Below are 15,271 nucleotides of genomic sequence, written 5' to 3'. Positions count from 1 at the left end.
CCCCTAGCCTGGATATTGATTTCTCCAAGAAACACATTATTATGCATGAACAACTATTCCTTAGGGGTTCATCCATGACGTTCTTATGCCCGACTTTATGTCAGAGGTGGCCTTCCTAACACCTTCAAGGTATAAATATACCTTCACTTGCAATAGCAAAGCACTGTTTGTTTCCGTGCAGTTCGACGACCTACTTGCCTGACGCAGCTCGCTACAGCAAGTGCCGAAGGAAGCCGACTCTCCAGCTGATGCACTGAAAGGAAGCTGTCCTCCTCTGCCGAGATTCCAGCTCCAGTGTTTCTGACTCCCCTTGCGGGGTGTTGGGAAATCGAGTCTGAGACAGAGATATCAAACCTTCTTCATTCTAAGGTATGGAGCTGATTAGAACCTAGAGAAACCTTTGGAGATTCTTGGCAAAACTAAACCTAAGCTAAAGACCACACTTGGGGCCATATGCAGGTAAATACCATTTACCGATTCTAAAATACCGAATTTTACTGATTCGTAATTTCAGAATCGGTAAATGATATGTAGCTAATGATTCACTATATTTTACTGAATCGGTAATATTCAGTATTTACAGATTCAGTAATTACCAAATCAGTAATTCCCATACATTCCTATGGGCCTGTAGGCCCATAGGAATGAATGGGAATTACCGATTCGGTAAATACTGAATCAGTAATATGGGGAAGACTCACAAAGGTGGCAGGGTGTCACATTGACACCCTGTTGCATCCCTGATTAGTGCATCGGTGCACATGTGGCACACATATGTCTGCCACATAGCACTGTTAAAAAGCACAAAATTGCTTTTTTAACGGTTTAATGCTCCCTACACTGAGGATTCGGTAAACGATAATTGCGAGTGCCGTCAGGAAACTTGTGCGGTGAGCAAATGTTCTTAATTATATTCAGGCCGTGTGCAGCCGTAGTTCAGCTTGTAGAGCTTCTGTCTCCGCTTCTGTCTCCGCATTCGGAGACAGAAGCTCTACAAGCTGAACTACGGCTGCACACGGCCTGAATATAATTAAGAACATTTGCTCACCGCACAAGTTTCCTGACGGCACTCGCAATTATCGTTTGTGCCTCATAACTACCCGAATAGGACCGGGTTGGAATTATCACCGGCTCCCCGACCACGCATCTCGATCATTTGATCAGCCCTGATGAGTCACAGCCACATGCTGTGATGAAACACGTGTAGGCTTAAGTGATTGATACAGTGATTCCTGAGAAGTGGACACTGTTCACAAATAAAATTCTTTTGAAAAATCTCCATTTGGTGTGATCTATCCTGAACAAATGAATACTTGATGAAGAAGATATTTTGAAAAAGTATAGTGTGCTCTGGTTTCTTGCCAAATTAACATAAGAGGGGGGTGGTTTCACCACTTCTCCTTACAGAGGTTAAGGTTTTCCTCTGACCAAGAAGCACCTACCTCGATACCACGATAAGTCAAAACTATACCGTTAGAAGTCGAGCGCCTAACTCTTCTGAACACTTAAAAAACCTACCCACAGATATAACCAAAATCTTGACTCAGAAAGGCAGCCACTACGGTCACCGATCAACCAACTAAACAAGCTATAAAATGGATAGGGATAAGATCGCCTCCGAAATGTTTGAAAACCTCTCTAGGGGCACACATCCAACTACTACCCCTACAAGTGGAAATCAACAAAAAGGAACCAGTCTGAAACAAAAATTTCTCAAACTAGAGAGATTGAAGAAAACTGAAAACTCACGTTGGTGGGATGGTGCAACACTCAAACAATATCTAAGTGTACAAAGAATACCAAGAGGTCTTCGGTCACAGACCTTTCCTACCTTTGATGATCTTGATGATGACCTCCTAAACAAATGGGAGGAATCAGTGACCTTGAATTCCACCAATCTAATGAGAATTCTGATAGAAAATGCGGACCGAAAGGTGACAAAATTACAGGCAGAAATTATGGAACTAGAGAAGGAGATAGAAGCCCTCAATCTAAAGGATGCAACTTATAAAAATTACAAGATCCTTGAGGAAATCCTGACCAAGCACCAAAATGACATCAAGGACCGCAAGGCAAGGCAAATACGCAGAGATGAAGCAGATTACCGTGAGGGTAGGGTATTCACCTTTGCTAAAAAATATGACCAACAATTCCAGAAACCAACTAGCAATCAACAAACTGTTAGATCTGGTGCCTCAAATATCTCCTCGAGCAACACCTCTCTGAGCAGCGTTCCTGGAACAGAGAGTGAAACAGAAGAGAATGTAACCAGCAATCAGGACTCAAGAACCACACCAGCAACCTCTGGAGCCAGCAATACTTTTTCTCGGGAAGTGAGGACAATGAAAATAACGAATCGTACAAGAGGAAATCAAACCCACGTAAAACCCGCAGAGGTCAGAGAGGAGGACAAAGACGACTACAGAGAGAGATTGAGGTCCGGCAACAAGAAATGATTAACATGCCTGATCAGGATGTACAGGTGATTAACCTTTCATCCATAGAGCTGGATAGACACATGATTTCACTATTGAGCAAAGGCCTTAGTTTCAATCCTACGGAACATGGGGATCCATGTAGGATGATGATTGATTTGTTCAAATATATTAGAGGACTCAAGTTAAAAAAACACTTCTGGGCTACATTACCAGGTAATACCACTGACATTGATGATCCAACTGAAGTCACTACTAATCCTATGAGCATCCAGGAGGTCCTGGCCTCACATTTGCTATTATCGATCACGGATTTTGATGATCCTCCCAATTCTTTTAATGACCTATTAACTGAGCTCGAACTGAAGACTGACAACACCATAGACAGTGGGTTAAAAAATAAATCAACATGGACTCCTACGCTGCCCAGTGGCAACACTATTGACATATTCTATAAACTAGTATTGGAGGACATCAACAAACATGAGGCTAAAATCTCCAACCAAAGACATATGAAATGTGACAATTTAACCAGGGAAGAAAGAATAGCTCTAGGAGTTCTGAGCAACAACCAGGACCTTGTCATCCGCGAGGCTGATAAAGGGGGCAATGTAGTGGTAATGAATAAAGAAGATTACAACGCGGAAATTCTTTCTCAACTTTCTGACAATTCTTGCTATGAAACAATACCCAGTAATCCCATGGGTCCCTTAACATTCCTGATCAATAACCATCTTAGAGACTGGAAGGATGCTGGCTTAATAAACGATGCAGAATATCTATACCTAAAAGTGACACGTCCATCTTATCCTTGGCTATATACTCTCCCTAAAATCCACAAACCAGCTGTATTCCCACCAGGGAGACCTATTGTGTCTGGGATTGGGGGTCCGACAGAGAGACTTTCTCAATACGTGGATAAATTTCTAAATCCATTGGTTAAGAATATGCCATCTTACATACAGGATTCAAAGCACATCTTGAGTATCCTAGCGGATATCACATGGCAACCTGGATTAATAATGGCAACCCTGGATGTGGTATCCCTATATACCTCCATCGAACCAGACCTAGGACTAGCAGCCGTAACCAGAGTATTGAATACAAGACCCATCACCCTGCTGGAACATACCAAAATGCTAGTAACAATGATGGATATCATTCTGAACCACAATTTCTTTGTATTTGACAAAAAATGGTATAGGCAAACGAGGGGGGTAGCCATGGGCTCAAGGTTTTCCCCTTCTTTTGCTAACATCTACATGGGAGCTCTTGAAACAGACATGATTTGGAGCATCAGAGGTAGTAAATGGATCGACTCTATACTCTACTGGGGTCGCTATATAGATGATTGCCTTCTAATATGGTCAGGGACGGAAACAACACTTTTGGAATTTTGTACGTATCTAAATGACAATGAAATGAACATGCGATTCACTACGCACATCAGCACGTCCAGTGTGTCCTTTCTAGACCTAGAGATATACATTAAAAATGGGAGTCTACACAGCAGACTCTATCGCAAAGAAACAGCATGCAATTCTATTCTTCATAGCAACAGTTGTCATCCTGTTCATCAGATAAACGGCATCCCTTATGGGGAATTTGTGCGAGCTAGGAGGAACTGCAGCGAAGAACAAGAATTTGAAACCTGCATAAAAGACATGCAATCCAGGTTCTCCAAGAGAGGTTACAAATCTCAGATCATCTCTAAAGCAAACAAGAAGATCAAAAAAATAAGCAGAGAGTCTACCTTAACACCAAAAAATCGTACTGCAGAAAGAAATCAACAACCTGTGAGACTTGTAACAGACTACAATGAACTAAGTCCTATGATACGAAAGAGCTTCCAGAAACATTGGGGGGTCCTTAGTGCTGACAAAACCCTAACATCCGCAATAGGAAATCATCCCCAAATAACCTTTCGCAGAGGAAGGAATTTGAAAAACAGACTTAGCCCAACTGTTCCTAGAGACATAAAGGCGTGTGATTGGTTGACCCAGAAATCAAAAGGTTTCTTCAAATGTGGAATGTGCTCAATGTGCAGATGGGCCAACCATGGAACTAAGACATTTTTGGATCACAGATCTAAAGTATACACAATCAACACAAACATTAACTGTGACACAAAATTTACAGTGTACATTATTGAATGTGCCTGTAAAAGCAGATATGTGGGAAGCACAATCAGGGCACTTAAAGAGCGGATCAGAGAACACGCAAGAGCATATGCCACCAAGGATCCAAGATACCCCATGGCTATACATATGGCCTCATGTCCCTCACAAGGAAACATTAAATCCTTCACCTTCTATGGCATTGATGTTGTACAAGCTGCAGTAAGAGGTGGTAATAGGGAACTTCGACTGAGAAGACAAGAGGCACTTTGGATCATGCGTTTAGACACTACTAGAACCGGTCAGAATACTGATGATGAGCTGCATTTCGTCTTGGGGTCAGATACCTACATTGATCTCACTTGTGACAATTTATTTCAAACCTTTTGGGTCCAACATCCGGGAAGATCCCCACCTGACATTTTTTCTGTTCAAAATTTCTGTTTTATTTTGTAAAATATTACAACTGAACCTGGTACAATGATGATTGTTATAATACCAATAACTGTATGGATAAATATATATAATTACCAGATTAAGGTTAAACGTATGTACTAACAAAGGATATGATCATGCAGACAATGACGATCTGACCCACAAAAGAGAATTAATCTAATCAATGACTTCACAGATTGAGATGTTTCAAGATCCTTCTCCTCCCAATTTTAAAGGGAGTCTGTTTCTCAATTGATGCCGAATTTTGTCCATCCGGAGTATACAATATCTAAAATATCTAAATAATAGACCGGACCAAATAATTGGTCTTTCATTTCCTTTTCAGCCATTTACCTTAAGTCACATGCAACTGTGAACTAGCCGGAATATCACATCTTCAAACTAGTATATTCTTTCACTTAATTGTTGTAAGAATTGACACTAAATTCCTCTGTCCGTATTAAATCAAGTTGTATTCAGATGAACATCCCAAATCATTCCTTTTTTCTTTGTTTACAAAAAACGGAAGATTTTAATCTAATTTGGATTTTGAAATGATGATTCCCTATACAAACTTTCCTTTTTGAATTTTTTCATCCGTGTTAAGCTTAGTGCGAAATGTTCATCTTTGCACTAATATAACCGTGATAACATTGATTTTACGAAATAATTAATCGTAGTCTGTGGCACCACGACCATTGTCTGGACCATAGCAATAGTAACTCTTCTCTTTTAGGACATTCATCTGGCTGTTGAGCAGTCTAGTTTCTCGCGGTTCACGCATTTTAAAAGGGGCGGGACAACCATTTCCACTGTTCCCGCATTCGGAGACAGAAGCTCTACAAGCTGAACTGCGGCTGCACACGGGTAAGAGCTCTCGAGAAACTCACGCTGACGGCTTTTCCTTGTGGATTAATTCACAATGTAAACCCCATTCTTGCCAACCCTCATTTTTCGTTGTTTCCGTTGTGCTTACGATTTCAGCCTGAATATATTTAAGAACATTTGCTCACCGCACAAGTTTCCTGACGGCACTCGCAATTATCGTTTGTGCCTCATAACTACCCGAATAGGACCGGGTTGGAATTATCACCGGCTCCCCGGTGAGTTCCTTGAATCAATGTGTGGCAATCAATTGTAGTCCCCCCTTTGCGTGCTTAATTTACTCCCCTTTTCGTATGTTTAAATAATACAACAACTACCCCTTTTTACATTTCCTCCACAGACCACGCGTCTCGATCATTTGATCAGGTAATCGCGTAAATAATACAATTCCGTTCGCAGTTGCTTCTGTAATAATGTTCCTCGTTTTAGCATTAACTAAATTGGAATGGATGGGTTGGAACCCCAGTCGCTAGGAATAAAATGACACGGCGTAATTTCAATGAGCACTGAATGACTAGATTAAGCGGTACTTAGATGTTGCGACCTTTGAATGAGATGTTTTTTTGCTTAAATTGAAAAAAAAAAAAAAAAAAGTCCCGCATTCGGAGACAGAAGCTCTACAAGCTGAACTACGGCTGCACACGGTCTGAATATAATTAAGAACATTTGCTCACCGCACAAGTTTCCTGACGGCACTCGCAATTATCGTTTGTGCCTCATAACTACCCGAATAGGACCGGGTTGGAATTATCACCGGCTCCCCGACCACGCGTCTCGATCATTTGATCAGCCCTGATGAGTCACAGCCACATGCTGTGATGAAACACGTGTAGGCTTAAGTGATTGATACAGTGATTCCTGAGAAGTGGACACTGTTCACAAATAAAATTCTTTTGAAAAATCTCCATTTGGTGTGATCTATCCTGAACAAATGAATACTTGATGAAGAAGATATTTTGAAAAAGTATAGTGTGCTCTGGTTTCTTGCCAAAAAAAGCATACACGATTGACTGAGTAAAATAGTTATCTATTGTTTCCACGACTCTGAAGATATTTGTTCCAGTCCTAGGGAAACAAAGTTGTCATGTTTAAGCGGTTGTCAGAAACTAATCCCTTCTTGTGTATTCAAGAAAGTTTCTAGTGACCTCTGAGCTAGCTGGCACTCACAATTATTTTTAGTATATTTGATACAGACATACTGTCCTTAGTCCTATGTCATATCTATAGGGTATATTATTCCAATGCGCAGAGCCATTAACTATTTCATTAACAAAATCCTTAAAATCAAACAAAGTATACCACTACACCCTGCCAGCAACACCACTGAGGACGCATACATGAATCCAGAGATCTTAGATCACATCCCCCCGATTGACCCCAAACAATTGTCGGAACTCCTTCAACGGATCAAATCAGGGTCACCTAATGATATTTGCCCCCCTTCCATCTTTAGAGAATTAGGCCTATCCCTCCCACATGCACTCCTGCCTATTCTTAATGAATCCCTCAGACAAGGCAGAGTCCCCACAGATTTTAAAAAAGCCCTCCTTATACCTTTGGTAAAAAAACAAGGGAAGGATCCCTCGGATCTTACAAATTATCGACCTATTTCCCTGCTGCCCTACCTCTCAAAGGTGCTGGAGGCTCATGTCTCTAAGAGTGTCTCTAATTTCATCGAGACCACCAACTACTTGGAGCCTAATCAAGCGGGGTTCTGCCCAGGTCACTCAACAGAGGCGGTGATCCTGGCGCTTCAAGACAACCTTAGAGCTAATGCGGATGTCGATACACACCAAGCCCTGGTGTTGCTTGACCTCTCGGCTGCGTTCGACACGGTTGACTATGACATCTTGCTCAACCGTGTCGAACAGGCTGGCCTGAGAGGACCAGCGTTGAGCTGGATCACTTCCTTTATCGAGGGCCGGACTCAGGCAATTCAACTAGGCAGCTTTATAGGCACTAGGCATACATCCACCTGTGGAGTCCCGCAGGGGTCGTCATTATCCCCCTTATTATTTAATCTTTATCTCCTCCCTCTTCTTCATTCCCTTAAGAAATTTAAAGTCACGGTGTTCAATTATGCGGACGATTTACAGCTATTATTCCAACTGAACATCCCTGATGCTGTGTCCGAATTTCAGAACACCATGAGACACATCCAATGCTGGATGAACGAAAACCATCTAAAACTTAACCCGGGCAAAACAGAACTACTTTTGCCCGGGAACAGTTTATCCAGCTGGAGTGTCAACTACTGGCCAGCAGACCTGGGTATTCCCCCTGTAAGGTCCACTGCTGTAAAGAGCCTAGGTATCACGCTCCATACGGACCTGTCCTTAAAAACCCAGGTGGGTGCCGTGGTCTCCGCAAGCTTTTTCCAAATGAGGAAAATAAAAAAAATTGCTCACTTACTCACCCAGTCTGCCTTAATCCAGGTCACTATTGCCTTGGTCATGTCCCGCCTGGACTATTCCAACAGCGTCTACCTGGGACTTCCAGTGGGCCTGTCGAAGAGACTTCAACTAGTCCAGAATCAGGCGGCTAGACTAATTTTACAACAGCCAAAATGGTCTTCTATTAAACCAGGACTAGAAAAGCTACACTGGCTTCCGATTTCCCAGCGCATAGCCTTTAAAGCTGGCTGTATCACCTTCAAGGCCACACAAGATAAAGGCCCTGCCTTTATTCGCAGTCTGGTTTCTAAATATACCCCCACTAGAAGCCTGCGCTCTGCTCAAAAATCCGTACTGGAGGTTCCTCGCTTTAAAAGGAAGCGACAGGGTGGCTGCTGCTTTCGCCATCTAGCAGCCTCACTTTGGAACTCCATCCCCTTACCGATTAGGCAGAGTAAGGATTTACTCACCTTTCGTAAGGTACTAAAAACCTGGTTGTTCTCTCAAGCCTACCATTAGCCACTGTTAGCTTAGTGTTATGTTGTACGGATTCTTCATATTTCCTATAGCGCCATGAAGCCCACGGGCGTACGAGCGCTTTATAAATTGATTTTAACATAACATAACTAATGGGTCTTTCACTAGGTTCTCTTCCGTAATTTCCACAAAGGATTGTTGAAATAAGTTGATCATATTGTGGAGGGACATAGCAACCTTCTAAATCAATTCGACTGAGTGTAGGGATTCTTTCTTTGTTGCCCCAAGGGAGGTGAAGGATTTCACTACATTAAAGATGTATTTCCCTTTATTTTGAGCCCTATCAATTGTTAACTGTAAATATTTCATTTTAGCCCTTTTACCAGCATGTAGTTGGATTTTTGGGCACTCTTATAGCTTTTCCTATCATCCAATAAGAGATCATTGCACCATTTTCTTTCTATAAGCCTACAAGTCCTTTTACTTGCTCTTTGTGGTTCATTAAACCAAGGAGCAGATGGGTGGTCCTCCTAGGGGTCTGTGAGGACAGGGGCGCATAGTTTTCCAAGTTGGACGTAAGCCAGCAATCTAGGGCAGTAATGTCACAATCAAGATCTCTGACCAGCATAGTAGCAGATAATTCCAAAGACTCACTAAGCGAAGGCAGAGATATTTTATGAAAAGATTTATATTTGTGTTCAGTCCTAATAGGCCTGAGTGGGAAACCAGAGTCTGGGTTAGGTATCTTAAAGTTAATGAGAAAATGGTTGAACCTAGGGATGAGGAACGGCAGGTCAGTTTTTAATTCTGTGCTACAGAATATCTGATCGAGAGTATGCCCCAAATTATGAGTGAGAGCAGAGATGGACAGTGTCTGATTGCACGCGGCCGTGATTTCAGACAGGGAGATAGTGTTCACATCAGTGTGTTTATCCATGTGTAAATTAAAATCACCTATAAGGAGGAACTGATCATATTTAGTCACAAGGGGAGTGATAACTTTGTTCAATGAAGGCAGGAAATTACAGAGAGCACCAGGGGTTCTATACATTAATTTCCTTGCTAGGCATTTCTGGGGGATAATAAGCAGCAGAAACCTCAGAATTCAGTTCCCTCTATCGGCTCTAGTGTGAGAGGGACCTAGTCAAGTTCTTCTTTAAAGATGATAGCCGCACCGCCTCCCTTACCATTTGGGCAGTCCTTCCTTATGATTTTATATTCCTCAGGAATGGCTGCTGCAACAGAGGATTTTGAGTACTCGGATAGCAATGTTTCAATAAGAAACAGGCGATCCGGCCCCTAATCTACAAGCGGATCAAAAATTTGAGTTGTGAGTTTATGCAGTGATCGAGTATTCAAAAAAATGGCTCTGAACTGATTTACGTATTTAGGCATCTTGGCTGAGAGAAAGGGGCACAGGCACTCCGCTGGAGGCCCAGGAGGTGTCCAGCTGCACTCAGGGCATTTAGAGTTAACCCATGTCTCCAAATTAATCGTTATATTGACAGGCCTGGGTCAATTTTAAATTCAGCAGTTCTTCACAACTGTAATGTAGCGTATGATTCCTACCTGAGCTGAAAATGGCAGCATGGCCGGCCGCCTCCGGGACGCTGACTGGCACAAACGAGCATGCCTTAGGCGCGCCCGCTGTGCCCCAGAGGCATGCCCACTGCAAGCGTATGCTGAGCGCCTGCTCTGTCATAGTTTAAATATACGGTGGGATGCGGAGACTAGACTGAGCACCCCACCGGACATAAAAGATGAGCAGAAGTCAGCAGGAGACCTCCGATAGCCCTCGGTGCAATCGGCAATGCAGCTGCGACGGAACGGGGCTGGCAGCAAAGAGAGTACCAGTAAAAGTAAGTTACACAGATAAAATAATTGACTATTAAATATGTTTCGAAATACAGCGATAGGAGTAAAAATTACAAGAAACAATGTGGTCTGAAGTACCAGCATAGATCCCTCAACTCTTAATGGTTTTGTGATCAATGTGCAGCCTAGCAGCATCAATAGGGCCTAAAGCTAACCGCTTGAACAACACAGCAGCAAAGGGACAAGAATAATCAGATCTTCAATGTACTCCAAGTCCAGTCCCGGATGTACATCAAAATGTTTTGTAGAAAAAGGAACCTCCCCCACCCCCATTACACTCCGGAACACTCTGCCCAGCTGGCTACCATCCCTGGGAGGGCCAGCCATTCCAAATATGGACACAAATTGCGAGTGGCTCATTAGAATTCATGAGCCTTACATTTTGCGACCCCATTGGGAACCGCTAACTGTGTCTCTGACACTGTTGTACATTTGCTTTTCCAACTCACAAATTGAGCGCAGTTTGGAAGTTGCAAAAGCAAATGGGTACCAGATCTGGCCCCATGATTCCTAACTATCTGGAAGGTGGTGAGGGCAGGTGAAAGACTAGAGGGCCAGCTAGAGAAAAAGACTGTTAGCCTTTTCAGAGTTAAGATTGCCATTTGGCAGGATGGTTCATCATAAATTGTGGATTACCTTATCAGATATTTAACAGTTCCACAGCATCGCAATCTAGGATACATGCCCATTCCAGTAAAAACTCAGGCCCATATTTTCTAACATTTTAGAGTGGATTTGTGTCATAAAAGCATTATGAAAAATGTAAAAAAAAAAATTCTATGTGCAGCTTTGGGTGGTACATGGCCATTCCATTGCAACAACATGTAGGTTTTGATACAAAAAGCTATCAAATAACATTTGCAGACAAGCATTTGCACCAAAACTTTGAGCCTTTTCATGGCAGGCTTAACAAGGAGTACTGTTTTAGTTTCTTCTCATTTTCAGAACTTAGCATGTGTGCCACATTGTATGAAACGCTTACAAAGAGGGAAAATGTATTAAAGGATAGCTTTTGTACTGGATGGGGTCCTTGCAGCACAAAACCTAAACTTTAGCGAATTCACACATCTTTGCAGGTAAAGAGCGGGAATATCGACGGCAAAATATTGTGTTACATAAATACCTCCGCAGAAATATCGACAAGAAGAAATATCGACAACAAAAATATATTTTTTTTACCAGAATATCGACTGACAGGTAAGTAATATTGATAACAATAATATAGTTGTAATAAATATCGTTTACAAAAATATAGTTAACAAAAACATCGATTTTGTAATAATCATAAGTATTTTAGTGTTTTTAATGAGTATTGTTTGTCAATTTATTATATGTTGTAGCATTTTATTAGTTATTAATGTATTTTATATTGAATTTTGTGTTATTAGTTCCGTAGCAGGTTGTGGGTTTATAGGGGAATAGGGTGGGAAGTAATTTAAATATATTAAAGTAATTGAGTAATCAATGTGTTAATTTAATATAAATTGTTTAATAATTATGTGTTAATTAATTTCAATTAGTTAATTGATAATTAATTATGTTAATTAATTATGTTAATTGTTTAATTAATTTTAGGTGTGTGTAATGGACTTTATAACAGAAAATGTTGTGAAGTAATTACATTGTAATTGAATAATTAATAAATACATTATAAATTAATTATAATTAAATATGTATTAATTGTAAAAGAGTAAATAAATGTAAGTTTGTGTTGTGGTGTTTATAAGTGTATATGGTGTGAAAACTGTCAATTAATTAATTAATTAATTTAAAAATACATTAATAATCATTAATTAATTAGTAAATATTAAATGTAATTGAGTAATTAATTTTATGTGTGTAGGTGTTTGTTAATAATAATATATTTAAATGTATATATTAAATATGTTTATAATCTAAATTAAATTTTATACTAAATTTGATAGATGGTTTTCATTTTGTTTTGAGTTCCAGCGTTTTCCCTACTGTTGTACCCTGTGGAGTGGGAATAGTAATTTTTATGCCTACGCTATCCAGCGCTTTCCCTACTGTTGCATCCTCTGGAGTGGGAATAGTAATTTTTACCCCTACGCTATCCAGCGCTTTCCCTACTGTTGCACTCACTGGAGTGGGAATAGTAATTTTTATCCCTACGCTATCCAACGCTTTCCCTACTGTTGCACCCTTTGGAGTGGGAATAGTAATTTTTACCCCTACGCTATCCAATGTTTTCCCTACTGTTGCACCCTCTGGAGTGGGAATAGTAATTTGTACCCCTACGCTAACCAGCGCTTTCCCTACTGTTGCACTCACTGGAGTGGAAATAGTAATTTTTACCCCTTCGCTATCAAATGTTTTAAATATTAATGTTTTCATATTTTTTATTAAATGTATGTATATTTATTGTTATATACTTTTATGTGTTAAATATATGTATATGTACACATTTATTAAGTTTATAATGATTACATTTAGTTAATTTGTTATAAATAGTTAAAATATAAAAGTAATGTAATGTATTTTGTTAATAGTTATATTTTTTAATTATTTAATTTAATTTATAATAATTATTAAAGTCGATATTTTTTACATCTATATTTATTACATCTATATTTTTGAGTCGATATTTATGTACTTACCTGTTTAGGTATAGGGAGTCGATATTTTTGTAAACGATATTTATACATCTAGATTTTTGTAAAGTATATTTTTCTTAATGATATTTTAACATGGAATCATCTTTGCACAATGGCAAAAGTTGTGTGTAGGAGTGGGTGTAACTCGCGTAATTCAGTGTAGCACAGTCACATTTAATCAACTAGAAAGTCTACAAGATTAAACAAAATTATGCAAAAAGAGTAATTTAGTGTTATTTACCTCACAAGGGTTCATTTTGCTCTAAGAAGTAGCTCTAAATGCAAGAGAAAATGAATAGCATTGTAAGCAGCCTCTCACGCTTGCTAAATGTGTACTTGGGGTTTGATTTTCCCCAACTTACTTTCGTCATATAGAGCCAGTTTCATAGCACAAAATGCACCCTATCATTCAAAATAGATGCAATGATGCATTTTGTAAATTGCATCTAATGCAACGGAACATAAACAGCTGTGCGAGCAGCTGTTTTTGATCGCTAAATGTGCTCTTGCAGTAGGATGTTCCCCCCAAATTACACTTAATTACGTGGGCTCGCTAAATCATGTTATCAATGGTAATTCTGCGTCAAAGTGTAACACAAAATTACTCTAAGTACTCCAGTTACTACAGTGTAATTAAAGTGAGTGCCATGCTTATTATTGCGTGCATTGGCACATGACAGCCAAAAATAGCAGGATGGAGAAACAGATGTGCTGTATTTTAGTAGATATGATGCCTTTTTTCTCTCTCCGTTTGATGCAAGTCAGAGTACAGTCTCTTTCATCCTTACCTTTGCTCTTTCGACCTTAAATTGCACCGAATTATTTTTCTAGGCGTCATCAATGAGGTGTTAGAAAGAGTGCATTTGAAAAGAACACATACCTGTGGCGGCTTGTGAATCTCGCTATAAATCAGGGTGTCATCATCCACCATTTCCTTTTTATCGCCTATACCAGTATTGCCATTTTTTGTCCTGTGTAAAAATATTGTCAATATATTAGCTTGCCTCATGTATAGCAGACTTCAAGCTTGATTTACAGATAGGTGGCAACAGAATATCCTTAAATTTGTGGAGGAAGTGCTAAATCTTGAGGAGAATCCAAAACCGGATCTTTCTTCTCCTGACAAACTCTAAGGCAAAGGAAATTCCACAGTTATATTGCCTTCTGATGTAACCATATTAAAAGAAATTGGAAGAGGTTCCATTACAGTTCATTGCAAAAACAGGCTCTCTAGAGTAAAGCTTAAAGCTTTGGTTGATAAGTGTAAGGACACACATGGTTAGGGAATTCACTAAAGCAGTCTGGATAGTCATTTGCTTGACGTTTGAAATGGACCTCACCTTCTGACCCTTCGAGCATAGAGCCAGCCCAACAAGGAAATCCCAGCCAGGACAACGATGCCAGCCAGTCCTCCTCCAATCATTGGCATGATAGAAGCTGCTTTAGGATCCTCAGCTGAAAAATACGAAGAACAAGTTATCTTGTAATTTATGACATCAGTGGCATTCTGTCTCAGAACCTGTTTAAGTACCCACATATCTAGCTCCTTCACACACACTCGTACACACACACACACACATCATGTGTTGGAAGAATACAGGCGAAAATAAAATCTAGCTGCATGGAAATAAAAACAAATATTCTATTGTTGCTTCAATTTCTCTAAGGCGATCCTAGACATGATCTAAGCAAATGTATATATATATATTTTTGTTCCTAAACTTCCTCGGAAGAGACCCTTTTTTCCCCATTAATGACCCTGAAAATGTCAGGCTTGCTCACTATATTTGCTTGTAGCAATTTGTAGGTGATATTGAAACCACCTGGGCTGTTTTTTAGTTCCCTGTCCATCACTGAGTACATTAGATCATACCGATGTACTAAATTACATTTAATAAAGGTAATCAATTTTAAACATGAACATTCATGAAGCACAGCAGGTATTTGTGATTACGTCATGAGCTTAACAAGGAGAGAAGTCAATGTGGCGTGCCCACATGACTAAATAAGCTGAATAATTTTAGTGTATGGTAGTGAAT

At 40.0% G+C, this 15,271-nt stretch overlaps 1 protein-coding gene across 1 annotated transcript in view; it reads right to left on the bottom strand.

The window, feature by feature from the left end:
- The window catches only part of LOC147701151 (sialic acid-binding Ig-like lectin 13), a 257,134-nt gene that overhangs the window by 30,301 nt on the left and 211,562 nt on the right, over positions 1–15,271 (bottom strand). The window contains exons 8-9 of the mRNA XM_086928585.1: positions 14,573–14,687; positions 14,113–14,203 (exon numbers count right to left, since the gene is read on the bottom strand). Of these exons, the coding sequence (XP_086784711.1) occupies positions 14,113–14,203; positions 14,573–14,687 (206 nt within the window). The remainder of the gene's footprint in view (positions 1–14,112; positions 14,204–14,572; positions 14,688–15,271) is intronic.

This window comes from Lissotriton vulgaris, chromosome 7 (assembly GCF_964263255.1).
Source record: "Lissotriton vulgaris chromosome 7, aLisVul1.2, whole genome shotgun sequence".
In the NCBI taxonomy this organism is placed as follows: Eukaryota; Metazoa; Chordata; class Amphibia; order Caudata; family Salamandridae; genus Lissotriton; species Lissotriton vulgaris.
The sequence above is the reverse complement of the archived record's forward strand: the minus strand, read 5'-3'. Positions and strand labels throughout refer to the sequence as shown.